The sequence below is a fragment of the Ranitomeya imitator genome, chromosome 5, assembly GCF_032444005.1.
Source record: "Ranitomeya imitator isolate aRanImi1 chromosome 5, aRanImi1.pri, whole genome shotgun sequence".
NCBI classification, from domain to species: Eukaryota; Metazoa; Chordata; class Amphibia; order Anura; family Dendrobatidae; genus Ranitomeya; species Ranitomeya imitator.
In genome coordinates, this window is record NC_091286.1 from 276,474,146 (window position 1) to 276,490,517 (window position 16,372).

At 45.8% G+C, this 16,372-nt stretch overlaps 1 protein-coding gene across 1 annotated transcript in view; it reads right to left on the minus strand.

Moving 5' to 3' along the window:
* The window catches only part of LOC138637732 (amine sulfotransferase-like), a 136,767-nt gene extending 129,098 nt beyond the window's left edge, over positions 1-7,669 (minus strand). The window contains exons 1-2 of the mRNA XM_069726645.1: positions 7,547-7,669; positions 6,904-7,030 (exon numbers count right to left, since the gene is read on the minus strand). Of these exons, the coding sequence (XP_069582746.1) occupies positions 6,904-7,030; positions 7,547-7,669 (250 nt within the window). The remainder of the gene's footprint in view (positions 1-6,903; positions 7,031-7,546) is intronic.
* Between the last annotated feature and the right edge of the window lie 8,703 nt (positions 7,670-16,372).

The window sequence follows — 16,372 nt, forward strand, 5'->3', positions numbered from 1 at the left end:
TAACAATGCTTCCCTTTATGGGAGGTGAGGACACTTGAACGTTACAAACAAAACAAGGTAAAATATTTTTAAATAACATTTTTGACTATAAATAACTTATGGTACCCTTCCGGGTATTCCACTAAGTGCAAATTCTGAACAATAACTTAACTTTTCCTTTAAGGGCGTATAGCTGAACCCACTAAAGGCCTACAATAAAGTACTACAAGATAACTCAACTTTTTCTTTTCTTTCTAGCTTCACCAATGCAGGACCGCCTAGCTCTTTGGCCGGGCCTACTGTCATTGTCTAACTTTCAACACCCAACTATCGTTCTACAGTTCTCAGGAGGACTATCTAACCCCTACGGGTTCAAGTAGGAAAAGGAGTAGGGAAAACAAAGAGTTAACTATATACAATCTCAGGCTTCCGAGGTTTATTTCCTTGGCATGGGTGGTTGTGGCCGTACCTCACAGACCACCCCTCTCGATCGGGAACGGGTGGATTCCACCGTTGCACGAGGGGCCTGGTCGGTCGGATGGTCCATGGTGGAGGCTTCTCCTTCTGGAGTTTCAGCTGCGACCTGGAGAACTGCACACCGCTGGACGCCTCTGGCCATCCAGCCGGTCCCCCTCTGCCATCGGGTGTAGGTCACGGCATCTCCAGGCTTCAGGTCACGATCCTCATCGTCCGATCCATAGCAGGGCTCCACCTCGCCCCTGGTAACATGGACCTGCAGGGGCTCTCCAATCTCCTGTATGACTCCCCTCTCTTCCTTGGGGTTGAAGAGGACCACTACCCCCCCAGTGCGATGATGGGACCTTCACCTCCTCTGTGAGGTCAATCATGGTCACAGGTTGTGGCTGCTTCCTCCATGCCGCCACCAGGCATCGCTGTTGTTCTGTCACCGGCAGGATCCTCAGGTCCGGCTCTTGCGGCGCACGATCCCCTGGCCGGGTGCGGGGTCTGCCGCGGTCGGAGCGGGTAAAGGAGGGGATGCAGGCGAAAGACGGATCTCCGTCGGGTGACCCAACCGGGTACTCACATGGGCGCAGGCCTCTCGGTAATGCGCCAGCCGCCAGGCTTCGGCTGCGGCCACCCAGCCGTCAGGCATCATCCTCCTGCCGGGTATCTCCCTAGACGGCTCCGCAACTGTCAACCCCTGCAGCGTCGGTGGTTCCGGGGTTGGTACGGGTACTGTAGCCCCGCGCTGGGCCGGGACATCGCCATGCGGGGTCCTGGAAGTCGCCATCTTTGTCCCCTCCCCTGGATGTTCTTCCCGGGCTCTTTTTCGGGGGCGGCTCTGTCCCCATTGTCCCCACCCTCCATAGAGGATGAGAAGGCGGACCTCAGCGGCTGACAGGCACGCCCTCAGAATGCAGCAACACTTAGATTGGGCGGCCATTATCTTTCGCGCTCTGCAGCTTTTTCACGCCCACTTCCACGCCCTTCTTCTTCTCCTGCGCTCCTCGTGGCGCTGTAATGGCGGCGGTTTTGGCAGGAATCTTGCGGCAATCAGCAATACACAGTCCTTGCAACAAATCACGGTTCAAGCACAATTCAATCACAGTTCCAAAGCTCACATGACCTGCTTCTTCAGGCTTAAGTACAATCCTGTTCGTGACGCCAAGTTGGATCGCCCCCAGACGCAGGGCCGCGGGTTACTCAGTACCGGTCCTCTCTGTCTCGGTTCTGGGGATGTCACGGTGGCTGGACCCGGTCTGTGACCCTGCTAAGGGGCGTCCAATAAAAGGTGATAAGAGTCTGTCAAGGTTTCGTGACGCCACCTGTGATATTCAGTCAGGGTGACCGACGCTGCTTGGGGTCCACTGGGGTGATGTGATGGCAGCTAGATGGTAAACCTTCCCACAGGTGAAGTATGTCCCCAGGGCTTCCCAGTAAGGTGGATGGTGATGGTGTGAGGTGCAGGCAATAACAAGGACACAGGGTTGCAATCTCTTTACCTCTTTACTGAAGACTTCAGGATCCTCAATCCAGAGCATGATTAACCAGGCTGTCAGAGACCGGCCGGTCCGATGGCACATCCAGAGTTGCCCTTGCAGGTGGAAATCGTTGCCTACCAATAGTGCCTGTGTGTTGTAGTGCTACCCTGCTGAGCATTCGGTATAGTCCTCACAACTTCTGTTCTAGTTCGTTCGTTCTTTCTAGTTCTTTCTCTTTCTTTCTATTTCGTTCCAGATGTTACTAGTTTCTCGTCCCCCAGGTATGTTATGGCTAGGACGCACCCGTATGACGGGAAGGCTCGGAGCTCTTCCGGGACCCTAGAGACGCCCCTCTCCACGCGTTGCCCCCTATGTCTTCGTAGGAAATTTAAGGTAGACAGCCAACCTATAATTAACTGTCCTGCGGAGTTTGAAGTAAGGCATAGAGTCAGTTACTTCCTCGGTGTTCCGGCCACCGGCTACGCGCCTCAGTAGGATGTTGCCGTTCTCGGGGCACGACTCCTACTGGATCTCCTTTGTGCTGATCTCATTTCTCACTGTTCCACAATATCCTTTGCTTCGTGTCTCTTTCTTAGGATACCGCCGCAAGGAAGTGCAGGCGCGGTTCCGTAACGTTCTGTTCTGTTCGCTAGGTACCTGCCAGGTTCCCACACCTGACAGGGACCCCCCTGAATCTTCTCCCTGCAGCACCCCAGCAGAGGGATGCTGCCTGAATCCAACCCAGTCAGCTTCTGATCTCACTTCCTATCCAACCCCTAGTTTTACCAGTGTAAGGAGTGGCCCAATAAATAAAGCCTTTTTCTCCCCCTAGTGGCCGGAGTGTGAAGTGTAATGTGTGCTGGTGATACCTGGTCAAAGAACTCCTTTAGTGCCATCAGACGTACCATCACTCCCATTAGTGGCAGAGCGATGTCACTGCAACGACCAGATCTCTGGGGCGCTGCATGTACATGACAGTAAATACCCAAATGTGACACCATTATAAAAACTGCACCCCCCAAGGTGCTCAAAACCAGATTCAAGAAGTTTATTGACCGTCTATGTGCTTCACAGGAACTGAAGCAATGTGGAAGGAAAAATGAACATTTACCGTAACTTTTTTTCACAAACATTTTACTTCTGAACCAATTCTTTTTATTTTCACAAGTGTGAAAAGAGAAAATGAACCACAAAATTTGTTGTGCAATTTCTCCTGAATACCCTAATAACCCATATGTGGAAGTAAAGCACTGTTTGGGCAAAAGGCAAAGCTCTGAAGGGAGCAAGCGCCTTTTGACTTTTTCAATGCAAAATTGGCTGCAATTTAGATGGGACGCCGTGTCGCTTTTGGAGAGCTTCTGATGTGCCTAAACAATGAAAACCCCCCACAAGTGACATCATTTTAGGAACTAGACCCTCGATGGAACTTATCTAGAGCTGTGGTGAGCACTTTGAACTCCCAAGTGCTTCACAGAAGTTTATAACATAGAGCTGTAAAAATAAAAAATCATATTTTTTCCACAAAAATGATTTTTTTGCCCCCAAATTTTTGTTTTGCCAAGGATAACAGGAGAAATTAGACATCCAATGTTGTTGCGCAATTTGTCCTGAGTATGCTGATGGTGGTGCCATGTCACGTTTGGAGACCCCCTGACATACCTAAACAGTGGAAACCCCCCAATTCTAACTCCAACCCTAACCCCAACACACCCTTTACAATAATCCCATCCCTAACCATAACCCTATCCATAAACTTAACCTGCACACACCCCTAACCCTAATCCCAACCCTAACCATAATCCCAACCCTAACCCTAGCCCTAACTCTAGTTCTAACTATAGCCCTAACTTTAGCCCAACTCACATTAGCCCAACCCTAACCCTAGCTTCAGACCAACCCTAACCCTAGCCCAACTCACTTTAGCCCACCTCTAACCCTAATGGAAAAATGGAAATAAATGTATATTTTTTATTTTATTATTTTTCCTTAACTTAACAGGGGGTGATAAAGGGGGGGTTTATTTACTATTTTTAAAATTTTGATCACTGTGATAGGGTCCGACTCTGGGGGGCACTTACACTTAAACCTCAGCGCAATTAAAAAGTGGTGCTATGGTTTAAGTACCCTTAATTGCCGCTGTTAAAAGGCATATCGGAGGTCATTAAGGGGTTAAGGTGAAAGGTTACGTTTTATAATCATCTATAATCATCTATGATGCAGGCATCTCAGTTCTTCCTATATTTGGTCACTTACACAACTTTTCTCTGCACTGCGGCTATGTTCTTGGCCCGCTTGGCTCCAGATGGTGTGCATGCACTCCCCTCTTCCCTCACACGCTTCCGGGAGTGCTCCATCACTGGATTGCATGCGTTCCAGCAAGCATTCTTGGGATCGCGATCCCGTAAGCGACGCCACAATGAGGAAGTGTTGTGGAGCTTCATGCGCTGTAAGCATTTGGCGCACCAATCGGATCTTATGATCAGGTGACACCATCCACTCACTCTACTCCCATTGATGTGGCGCAATATAAAAACCCCATTATTACCCTCTAATACACGCCCCCAGAAGAAGCTGGAAGCAAAACGTGCGTCGGGGTGAGGATGGGCACTGAGGTGGTTCCACGGCTGTGCTCTGTATTCTTACTTCTGGTAATATGTTTTAATTACATTTATTGACCTTTACAGTACTTTTGTTTGACTGACCTTTACAGTACTTTTGCCTTACTGAGTAATCAATGTAGTTTGAGCAGCATATCCACAAGTGATCACTGATCTGCATATTGTTTATTACATTACATTATGGCTTCTGTACAATTCTTCATCTCAGTATTGATTATGGCATAAGAACACAGCACAGTGTCCCTCCCTGGTTAGGGCGCTCAGGTTCTTTGTGATTTGTTCACTTTTTGTTACCTTTTTTTAAATTTTTTATTATGTATCAATAAAGTTTAATCATTTTAGTTTATCAATCTGGTTCTCTTCATTTGGCCCTTTGGATAAGTCCAGAATTGTGTTTATTTATCTTTGAAGTGCCACCCACTATTTGCCATTAGGAAAACTTTTGTGTGTATTAAGCCATGTTTTAGCCTACTAAAAACATCTTCATGATTCAATAGGTGGTGCTATAGAGTTCACATCCTTTTCCCCTCTGAAAAGGCAATTTCCATAGTCCATAATCAAGAAATTAGAAAACAATTGTCTATCTCACAAACTTTGTGCATTTTAAAAAAAAAATTTAAAACATTTTTTTTTTAACACTACATTGTTGATACACCACCTGTATATAACTGTTAAATACTAGCAGTTACCATTATTTTCCTCTAGCCAAATTTGTTGAGGTCACTTGGACATTAAGGGCTAGCTCACATGAACGTATAAATTGGTGGAGTGCAATCCAATTAAAAAGATCAATATTATACTATGGGCCAGTGCAGATTTGCGGTTATTTTCTCATACCACTGTACCATGATCTGAAGAGAACCTGAAGGGGTGCGACTAGGTGCCTCACCAAGTCTGACCTCAGACGCATGGCAGATGACAATACAGCGATCTGAGGAGGGATGAGGGAGGCAAGACCAGGTGCTACACCAGGACTGACATTGGGTGGATGTCAGCTGACCCCCAAGGGGCAAGAGGCAGGAAGGGCAAAGAATGCTAGACTAGGCAAGTACTGGCCATGCCGGCTGGCATACAGGCAGGCGGTTATGGCTGATAGACAGGCATGTATGGTTAATAGACATGCAAGAAGGTGGGCATGGCTGGTAAACACACAGATGGGCATGACGGATAGACAGACAGGCTGGCACAGCTAATAGGCAGACGGGCATGACTGATATGCTGGCAGACAGATGCTGGCAGGCACAGCAGGTACACAGACAGACAGATATGACTGTTACACAGGTAGGCACTGCAGATGTGATATACAGGACAGGTATGCTGGGATACGGGAACTTGGGACCTCGGTACTAGCAAGCATGTAAGGCTAAACTAACATTTTTGTCAGGCTCCTGCCATCAGGTGGAAGTGCTTTAATTAATAAGTGTTTCCCAATTATTGGCTGGAGACACTTTAGGATGGCACGAGTTGGCCCTTTAGAGGGCAGGACCAAGCATGCACGTGCTTGTGATCAGTGCATAGACCCCTGAAAGTAGCAGCAGCTGACAGTGGAGGGAGTGCGGGGCAGCAGCATTGAGTGAGTCGGCGTCTCTGCTGATGGAGGGTGGCAGAGTGCAGAGACGCCGGCGTTACACCATTCACATGATTTTTTTACCTATTAGTGCTATTGCACTGATTGTGGAACAGTTTTTGTTTTTTCTTAATTCCGCTCCATTCCAAAGTTATGGCCCCCAAAAATAAAGATGAAAATTGTCCTTCAACCAACTGGGTATATTCCACAGAACCTCCCTGTGGGTGATGTTGTGTTTTGATTGACAGCAACATCGGCAAAAAAGTAAGCATGCTCAGAGAAGTTCTGTGCTTTAACTCAGCTGACTGAAGGGAAAATTTGCATACTTATTACTGAGGAGCACAACTTTGAATTGGATGGGCACAGAAGAAAAGTTGCCTTAGAATAAGTATAAGGCCACGTTCACATGTTTAGTATTTGCTCAGTATTTGTAAGCCAAAACCAGGAGTGGAACAAACAAAGGAAGAGTAATAATGAAAAAACGTCACCACTTCTGTATTTATCACCCACTTCTGGTTTTGCCTTACAGATACTGATGTAAAATACTGACCAAATACTGAACGTGTGCACGTGGCCTAACAGTGGAAAATAGAGAAGTCTAAATTGAAAATGCAGTGAAAAATCCTCTCTAAAATGAACATGTCAGCAGATTCATTCTGCTCAAACCATACATTCCAATGACCAGTGTGGTTATATGACCTGTGTGGTTATATGACCTTTGTGTACTTGGATAAATGTATATTTTTTCATATCTTCAAAATTCTTGTAATAAAACTCAACAAGATGTGATAATTACCTCTCCCTGATGTGAAGAGGTCCATAAATTGTCCAATATTCATTCTAAAATTAAATGAAGTTAATTTTTTGTAGAATTGATGAAAAGACACAAGGCAATCTTTTGGATTTCGACACACATAGACAATCTGAAAGAAATAAGGATATCTTAAGTGTGCTAAGCTAAGCATTGCTTTTTTAATCAGCATTTAGAAAGCTCCTAACAAGTAAAACACAGAATAGGCATCTGTTATACCCTTCCAGGCCAGGTATTTGCAATTTGTGACATTTTGCATTCATCTTTCTTCCATGGTTTTTTAAACTAGTATGCATTGTTCCATCTATGACCACAAAAACTCTGCTAGGCAGCAAGTCTTAGGGCTCGCTCACCCAAATGAATAAATCGGACAAATGCAATCAGATAAAAATCAGAGAGCACAAGGCCCAGTGCTATAATATGTCACAGTGCACATATGTGATTATTTTCCCAAATTGATTCTCCATGTGAAAACAATCACAGCATGCTGTGAATGGCTGCGAAAATTGGCTCACTCGCACCCATACAAATCTATGGGTGTATGTAAAACATCAAACTGCACTCGTATTTCACCTGAGTGCAATGTGATTCCCATGGATGAGGGCAATGGAGGAGATGGAGATATTACTTTCTCCATTTCCTCCGCACCTGTGCTGTGATTCTCTGATGCAAGAGCATCAGAGCACAGCATACTGACTCTCAGCTCATGTTCGAAGCAGAGCAGGAGCCGAGGATCATTAGCATATCGCATTCTATGCTATTGCATCACATGTTATACACTAATGTGACTCGGGCATTATTGGGGTTACTTTGAGAAAAAAAATGTTTTATTATCAAAATTAACATTAATGCCCCTTATAGGGACATATGGATGTTGCAGAAGCACTTGCCCAGCTTGGGACCTGCTTTTATTAGCTAGACCAAAGGGCAGTCGTTAACAATGCCACAACCATGCATCACAATCATATGATTGCTTATTTACAGTGGGGAATAAAGTATTTAGTCAGCGACTAATTTTGCAAGTTCTCCCACTTAAAAAGATGAGAGAGGCCTGTAATTGACATCATAAATAGACCACAACTATGAGAGTCAAAATGAGAAAACAAATCCAGAAAATCACCTTATCTGATTTGGCAAAATTTATTTAGCAAATTATGGTGGAAAATAGTTATTTGGTCACCTAAAAACATGCAAGATTTCTGGCCCTCACAGACCTGTAACTTCTTCTTTAAGAGGCTACTCTATCCTCCACTCATTACCTGTTGTAATGGCTACTGTTTGAACTTGTTATCAGTAAAGAAAGACACAACCTCAAACAGTCAAGTAAATAAGGCAGCACACTGCAGCGCTGAAACATGCAAACATGAAACACGAAAATTGAACTGCATTACTGCACTAGAAATATGAAAAATGAGAGCGTTTAGCGCATAAAAATGGCCAATTTTATGTGTACCTGGTAGCCACTTTAGGGCATCTCTCTTATACCAGGTCCTACACTTTCCTTTCCTCGCTGAGAATAAACGTCTCCATCTGAATGGGTACCTGTGAAACCTCTTCTTAGACTAAAATTCTCTCTCTCTGTGGAGGGGTAATGGACCTGCTGTGTTGTGAATTCTGTGGCAGAGCTCCCTCCTGTGGTCACAAGTGGTACTTCGGCTGATTCTCTCTGTGAGCTTCCGTTGGTGGAGGAAAGTGGTACTGCGGCTTCTGAGTTTCCTTCCTCAGGTGATGTGGTGAAGTCGTTAGGTGCTGCTCTATTTAACTCCACCTAGTGCTTTGATCCTGGCCTCCAGTCAATGTTCCAGTATTGGACTTGTTTCCTCCTGGATCTTTCCTGTGGCCTGCTGCTCTGCATAGCTAAGTTCCACTTTTGCTATTTTGATTGCTGTTTTTTCTGTCCAGCTTGTCTATTTGTTTTTTCCTGCTTGCTGGAAGCTCTGGGACGCAGAGGGTGTACCGTTAGTTCGGTACGGAGGGTCTTTTTGCCCCCTTTGCGTGGTGTTTGTAGGGTTTTGTGTTGACCGCAAAGTTACCTTTCCTATCCTCGCTCTGTTCAGAAAGTTGGGCCTCACTTTGCTAAATCTATTTCATCTCTACGTTTATCTTTTCATCTTAACTCACAGTCATTATATGTGGGGGCTGCCTTTTCCTTTGGGGTATTTCTCTGAGGCAAGGTAGGCTTATTTTCTATCTTCAGGCTAGCTAGTTTCTCAGGCCGTGCCGAGTTGCATAGGGAGCGTTAGGCGCAATCCACGGCTGCCTTTAGTGTGGTTGGAGAGGATTAGGGATTGCGGTCAACAGAGCTCCCACGTCTCAGAGCTCGTTCTTGTTTTTTGGGTTATTGCCAGGTCACTATATGTGCGTGGACCTCTATGTCCATTGTGGTACTGAATTACCTTTCATAACAGTACTGGAGGCCCAAAGTACTAATGATTCTCAATAGAGGGAAAAAAGAAGTTCTGAGACCATTTTTTTTTCTTTGCACTGTGTTTTGCCTTTTTTTTCCCCTAGACATTTGGGTGGTTCAGGACACAGGTGTAGCAATGGACATTAAAGGTCTGTCTTCATGTGTGGATCAGCTCACGGCAAGAGTACAAAGTATTCAAGACTTTGTGGTTCAGAATTCTATGTTAGAACCGAGAATTCCTATTCCTGATTTGTTTTTTGGAGATAGAACTAAATTTCTGAGTTTCAAAAATAATTGTAAACTATTTCTGGCTTTGAAACCTCGTTCCTCTGGTGACCCAGTTCAACAAGTTAGGATCGTTATTTCTTTTTTGCGTGGCGACCCTCAGGACTGGGCATTTTCTCTTGCGTCAGGAGATCCTGCATTAAGTAATATCGATGAGTTTTTCCTGGCGCTCGGATTGCTGTACGATGAGCCTAATTCTGTGGATCAGGCAGGGAAGGATTTGCTGGCTCTGTGTCAGGGTCAGGATGAAACAGAGGTATATTGTCAGAAATTTAGAAAGTGGTCCGTACTCACTCAGTGGAATGAAGGTGCGCTCGCAGCTATTTTCAGAAAAGGTCTCTCTGAAGCCCTTAAGGATGTCATGGTGGGATTTCCTATGCCTGCTGGTCTGAATGAGTCTATGTCTTTGGCCATTCAGATCGGTCGACGCTTGCGCGAGCGTAAATCTGTGCACCATTTGGCGGTATTACCTGAGCTTAAACCTGAGCCTATGCAGTGCGATAGGACTTTGACCAGAGTTGAACGGCAAGAACACAGACGTCAGAATGGGCTGTGTTTCTACTGTGGTGATTCCACTCATGCTATCTCTGATTGTCCTAAGCGCACTAAGCGGTTCGCTAGGTCTGCCACCATTGGTACTGTACAGTCAAAATTTCTTCTGTCCGTTACCTTGATCTGCTCTTTGTCATCATAATCTGTCATGGCATTTGTGGACTCAGGCGCTGCTCTGAATTTGATGGACTTGGAGTATGCTAGGCGTTGTGGGTTTTTCTTGGAGCCCTTGCAGTGTCCTATTCCATTGAGAGGAATTGATGCTACGCCTTTGGCCAAGAATAAGCCTCAGTACTGGACCCAGCTGACCATGTGCATGGCTCCTGCACATCGGGAGGTTATTCGCTTTCTGGTGTTGCATAATCTGCATGATGTGGTCGTGTTGGGGTTGCCATGGCTACAAGTCCATAATCCAGTATTAGATTGGAAATCCATGTCTGTGTCCAGCTGGGGTTGTCAGGGGGTACATGGTGATGTCCCATTTCTGACTATTTCGTCATCCATCCCTTCTGAGGCTCCTGAGTTCTTGTCTGATTACCGGGATTTATTTGATGAGCCCAAGTCCGATACCCTACCTCCGCATAGGGATTGTGATTGTGCTATCGATTTGATTCCTGGTAGTAAATTCCCAAAAGGTCGACTGTTTAATTTATCTGTGCCTGAGCACGCCGCTATGCGGAGTTATGTGAAGGAGTCTTTGGAGAAGGGGCATATTCGCCCGTCATCGTCGCCATTAGGAGCAGGGTTCTTTTTTGTAGCCAAGAAGGATGGTTCACTGAGACCTTGTATAGATTACCGCCTTCTAAATAAGATCACGGTTAAATTTCAGTACCCCTTGCCATTGTTATCTGATTTGTTTGCTCGGATTAAGGGGGCTAGTTGGTTCACCAAGATAGATCTTCGTGGTGCGTATAATCTTGTGCGTATTAAGCGAGGCGATGAGTGGAAAACTGCATTTAATACGCCCGAGGGCCATTTTGAGTATCTAGTAATGCCATTCGGACTTGCCAATGCTCCATCAGTGTTTCAGTCCTTTATGCATGACATCTTCCGAGAGTACCTGGATAAATTCCTGATTGTGTACTTGCATGACATTTTGATCTTCTCGGATGATTGGGAGTCTCATGTGAAGCAGGTCAGAACGGTGTTTCAGGTCCTGCGTGCTAATTCTTTGTTTGTGAAGGGATCAAAGTGTCTCTTTGGTGTTCAGAAGGTTTCATTTTTGGGGTTCATCTTTTCCCCTTCTACTATCGAGATGGACCCTGTTGAGGTCCAAGCCATCCATAATTGGACTCAGCCGACATCTCTGAAAAGTCTGCAAAAGTTCCTGGGCTTTGCTAATTTTTATCGTCGCTTCATCTGCAATTTTTCTAGTATTGCTAAACCATTGACCGATTTGACCAAGAAAGGTGCTGATGTGGTCAATTGGTCTTCTGCTGCTGTGGAAGCTTTTCAAGAGTTGAAGCATCGTTTTTCTTCTGCCCCTGTGTTGTGTCAACCAGATGTTTTGCTTCCGTTCCAGGTCGAGGTTGATACTTCTGAGATTGGAGCAGGGGCTGTTTTGTCGCAGAGAAGTTCTGATTGCTCGGTGATGAAACCATGCGCCTTCTTTTCCAGGAAGTTTTCGCCTGCTGAGCGAAATTATGATGTGGGCAATCGAGAGTTGCTGGCCATGAAGTGGGCATTCGAGGAGTGGCGTCATTGGCTTGAAGGAGCTAAGCATCACCTGGTGGTCTTGACTGATCATAAGAACTTGACTTATCTCGAGTCCGCCAAGCGGTTGAATCCTAGACAAGCTCGTTGGTCGTTGTTTTTTGCCCGTTTTGACTTTGTGATTTCATACCTTCCGGGCTCTAAAAATGTGAAGGCGGATGCTCTGTCTAGGAGTTTTGTGCCCGACTCTCCGGGTGTATCTGAGCCGGCGGGTATCCTCAAAGAGGGAGTAATTGTGTCTGCCATCTCCCCTGATTTGCGGCGGGTGCTGCAGAAATTTCAGGCTAATAAACCTGATCGTTGCCCAGCGGAGAAACTGTTTGTCCCTGATAGGTGGACGAATAAAGTTATCTCTGAGGTTCATTGTTCGGTGTTGGCTGGTCATCCTGGAATCTTTGGTACCAGAGAGTTAGTGGCTAGATCCTTTTGGTGGCCATCTCTGTCGCGGGATGTGCGTACTTTTGTGCAGTCCTGTGGGATTTGTGCTCTGGCTAAGCCCTGCTGTTCTCGTGCCAGTGGGTTGCTTTTGCCCTTGCCGGTCCCGAAGAGGCCTTGGACACATATCTCTATGGATTTTATTTCAGATCTTCCCGTTTCTCAAAAGATGTCAGTGATTTGGGTGGTCTGTGATCGCTTCTCTAAGATGGTCCATTTGGTACCCTTGTCTAAATTACCTTCCTCCTCTGATTTGGTGCCTTTGTTTTTCCAGCATGTGGTTCGTTTACATGGCATTCCAGAGAATATCGTTTCTGACAGAGGTTCCCAGTTTGTTTCGAGGTTTTGGCGAGCCTTTTGTGGTAGGATGGGCATTGACTTGTCTTTTTCCTCGGCTTTCCATCCTCAGACTAATGGCCAGACCGAACGAACCAATCAGACCTTGGAAACATATCTGAGATGCTTTGTTTCTGCTGATCAGGATGACTGGGTGTCCTTTTTTGCCTTTGGCTGAGTTCGCCCTTAATAATCGGGCCAGCTCGGCTACCTTGGTTTCACCGTTTTTCTGCAACTCTGGGTTCCATCCTCGTTTCTCTTTAGGGCAGGTTGAGTCTTCGGATTGTCCTGGTGTGGATACTATGGTGGACAGGTTGCAGCAGATTTGGACTCATGTGGTGGACAATTTGACTTTGTCCCAGGAGAAGGCTCAACGCTTCGCTAATCGCAGACGCTGTGTGGGTCCCCGACTTCGGGTTGGGGACTTGGTTTGGTTATCTTCTCGTCATATTCCTATGAAGGTTTCCTCTCCTAAGTTTAAACCTCGTTTTATTGGTCCATATAGGATTAATGAGGTTCTTAATCCTGTGTCTTTTCGTCTGACCCTTCCAGAGCCTTTTTCCATACATAACGTATTCCATAGGTCGTTGTTGCGGAGATACGTGGCACCTATGGTTCCATCTGTTGATCCTCCTGCCCCGGTTTTGGTGGAGGGGGAGTTGGAGTATATTGTGGAGAAGATTTTGGATTCTCGTGTTTCAAGGCGGAAACTCCAGTATCTGGTTATGTGGAAGGGTTATGCTCAGGAAGATAATTCCTGGGTCTTTGCCTCTGATGTCCATGCTCCCGATCTTGTTCGTGCCTTTCATATGGCTCATCCTGGTCGTCCTGGGAGCTCTGCTGAGGGTTCGGTGACCCCTCCTCAAGGGGGGGTACTGTTGTGAATTCTGTGGCAGAGCTCCCTCCTGTGGTCACAAGTGGTACTTCGGCTGATTCTCTCTGTGAGCTTCCGTTGGTGGAGGATGTGGTACTGCGGCTTCTGAGTTTCCTTCCTCAGGTGATGTGGTGAAGTCGTTAGGTGCTGCTCTATTTAACTCCACCTAGTGTTTTGATCCTGGCCTCCAGTCAATGTTCCAGTATTGGACTTGTTTCCTCCTGGATCTTTCCTGTGGCCTGCTGCTCTGCATAGCTAAGTTCCACTTTTGCTATTTTGATTGCTGTTTTTTCTGTTCAGCTTGTCTATTTGTTTTTTCCTGCTTGCTGGAAGCTCTGGGACGCAGAGGGTGTACCTCCGTGCCGTTAGTTCGGTACGGAGGGTCTTTTTGCCCCCTTTGCGTTGTGTTTGTAGGGTTTTGTGTTGACCGCAAAGTTACCTTTCCTATCCTCGCTCTGTTCAGAAAGTTGTGCCTCACTTTGCTAAATCTATTTCATCTCTACGTTTGTCTTTTCATCTTAACTCACAGTCATTATATGTGGGGGCTGCCTTTTCCTTTGGGGTATTTCTCTGAGGCAAGGTAGGCTTATTTTCTATCTTCAGGCTAGCTACAGGCGGCATTGCTTTGTTCAGTGGAGAACAACTGTAATGAGTGGCAGACACAGTTCGTAGGCCCAAATAGTAAAGTAGGCTACATGCAGTTCAAAACTGGTAAGAGGCCTAAACAGGCAGCATTGCTTTGTTCAGAGGAGGACAACTGAAATGAGTGGCAGACACAGTTAGTAGGCCCAAAAATTAAAGTAGGCTAAATGCAGTTCAAAACTGGTAACAGGACTAAACAGGCGGCATTGCTTTGTTCAGTGGAGGACAACTGTAATGAGTGGCAGACACAGTTAGTAGTCCAAAATAAGAAAGTGGGCTAAAAGCAGTTCAAAATTGGAAACAGGACTAAACAGGCAGCATTGCTTTGTTCAGTGGAGGACAACTGTAATGAGTGGCAGACACAGTTAGTAGGCCCAAATAAGAAAGTAGGCTAAAAGCAGTTCAAAATTGGTAACAGGACTAAACAGGCGGCATTGCTTTGTTTAGTGGAGGACAACTGTAATGAGTGGCAGACACAGTTAGTGGGCCCAAATAGTAAAGTAGGCTAAATGCAGTTCTAAATTGATAACAGGACTAAACAGGCGGCATTGCTTTGTTCAGTGGAGGACAACTGTAACGAGTGGCAGACACAGTTAGGCCCAAATTAGAAAGTGGGCTAAATGCAGTTTAAAACTGGTAACAGGACTAAACAGGCGGCATTGCTTTGTTCAGTGAAGGACAACTGAAATGAGTGGCAGACACAGTTAGTAGGCCCAAATAAGAAAGTAGGCTAAATGCAGTTCTAAATTGGTAACAGGACTAAACAGGTGGCATTGCTTTGTTCAGTGGAGGACAACTGAAATGAGTGGCAGACACAGTTAGTAGGCCCAAATATTACAGTAGGCTAAATGCAGTTCAAAACTGGTAACAGGACTAAACAGGCGGCATTGCTTTGTTCAGGGGAGTGCAACTGTAATGAGTGGCACACACAGTCAATAGGCCCAAATAGTAAAGAAGGCTAAATGCAGTTCAAAACTGGTACCAGGACTAAACAGGCGGCATTGCTATGTTGAGTGGAGGACAACTGAAATGAGTGGCAGACAGTTAGTAGGCCCAAATATTAAAGTAGGCTAAATGCAGTTCAAAACTGGTAACAGGACTAAACCGGTGACATTGATTTGTTCAGGGGAGGACAACTGTAATGAGTGGCAGACACAATTAGTAGGCCAAATATTACAGTGGGCTAAATACAGTTCAAAACTGGTAACAGCACTAAACAAGCGGCATTGCTTTGTTCAGTGGAGGACAACTGTAATGAGTGGCAGACACAGATAGTATGCCCAAATAAGAAAGAAGGCTAAATGCAGTTCAAAATTGTTAACAGGACTAAACAGGCTGCATTGCTTTGTTCAGTGGAGGACAACTGTAATGAATGGCAGACACAGTTAGTAGGCCCCAATAAGAAAGAAGGCTAAATGCAGTTCAAAATTGGTAACAGGACTAAACAGGCTGCATTGCTTTGTTCAGTGGAGGACAACTGTAATGAATGGCAGACACAGTTAGTAGGCCCAAATAAGAAAGTGTGCTAAAGGTCTGCCAAAAAATTGTTCATAAATAAACAGGTGGCATAGCTAGGTACAGGGGTGGGCTCCTCTGCCGAGTAGCAGACAGTGGTAGTAGGCGCAAAGTATTAACTTGTCTAAATGGAGGCCAGGGCCCCGGTATATTTTAACTATCATCTATCATTACAACAAATTTGTATTGGCAGTGCCATTGAAGGATTTAACAGCACAGACTACACAGTGGTGGAGCAGGGAGAGGTAAGTATTGCAAGTGGTAGAGCACTGTTCGAGCTGGGGGGGGAACACTCTCTCGTGGGCATCGGTACTGGCACAGGGCCCCCCACATTACAATGGTGTGTCTGACGTTGGTTGTGCACCACCACCGTCAGAGACACTTCATTGTACTATGAGGGACCCTGTGCCAGTGCTGTCACCCAAGAGTGGGTACACCCACCTTTCCAGGCAAACGCACTCACACGGGTGCTTGCACCAGGTGGTGACCACGGCCCTGTGGGGGGAGTCAACCCATTTAGGGAGCTATAAAAATGGCCTATGGTAGACATTCAGCAGCTGCAAAAGGAGGAATTGGAGAAGTCAGTAAGAGGAGGCCAAAAGCAAGACATTTTTCAGGCAAGCTACGTGTCAGCAGGGTAAGGTGGGGTAAAAATAATTTGAAATCCATGATTGGTTCATTTTTAAGAAGATTAG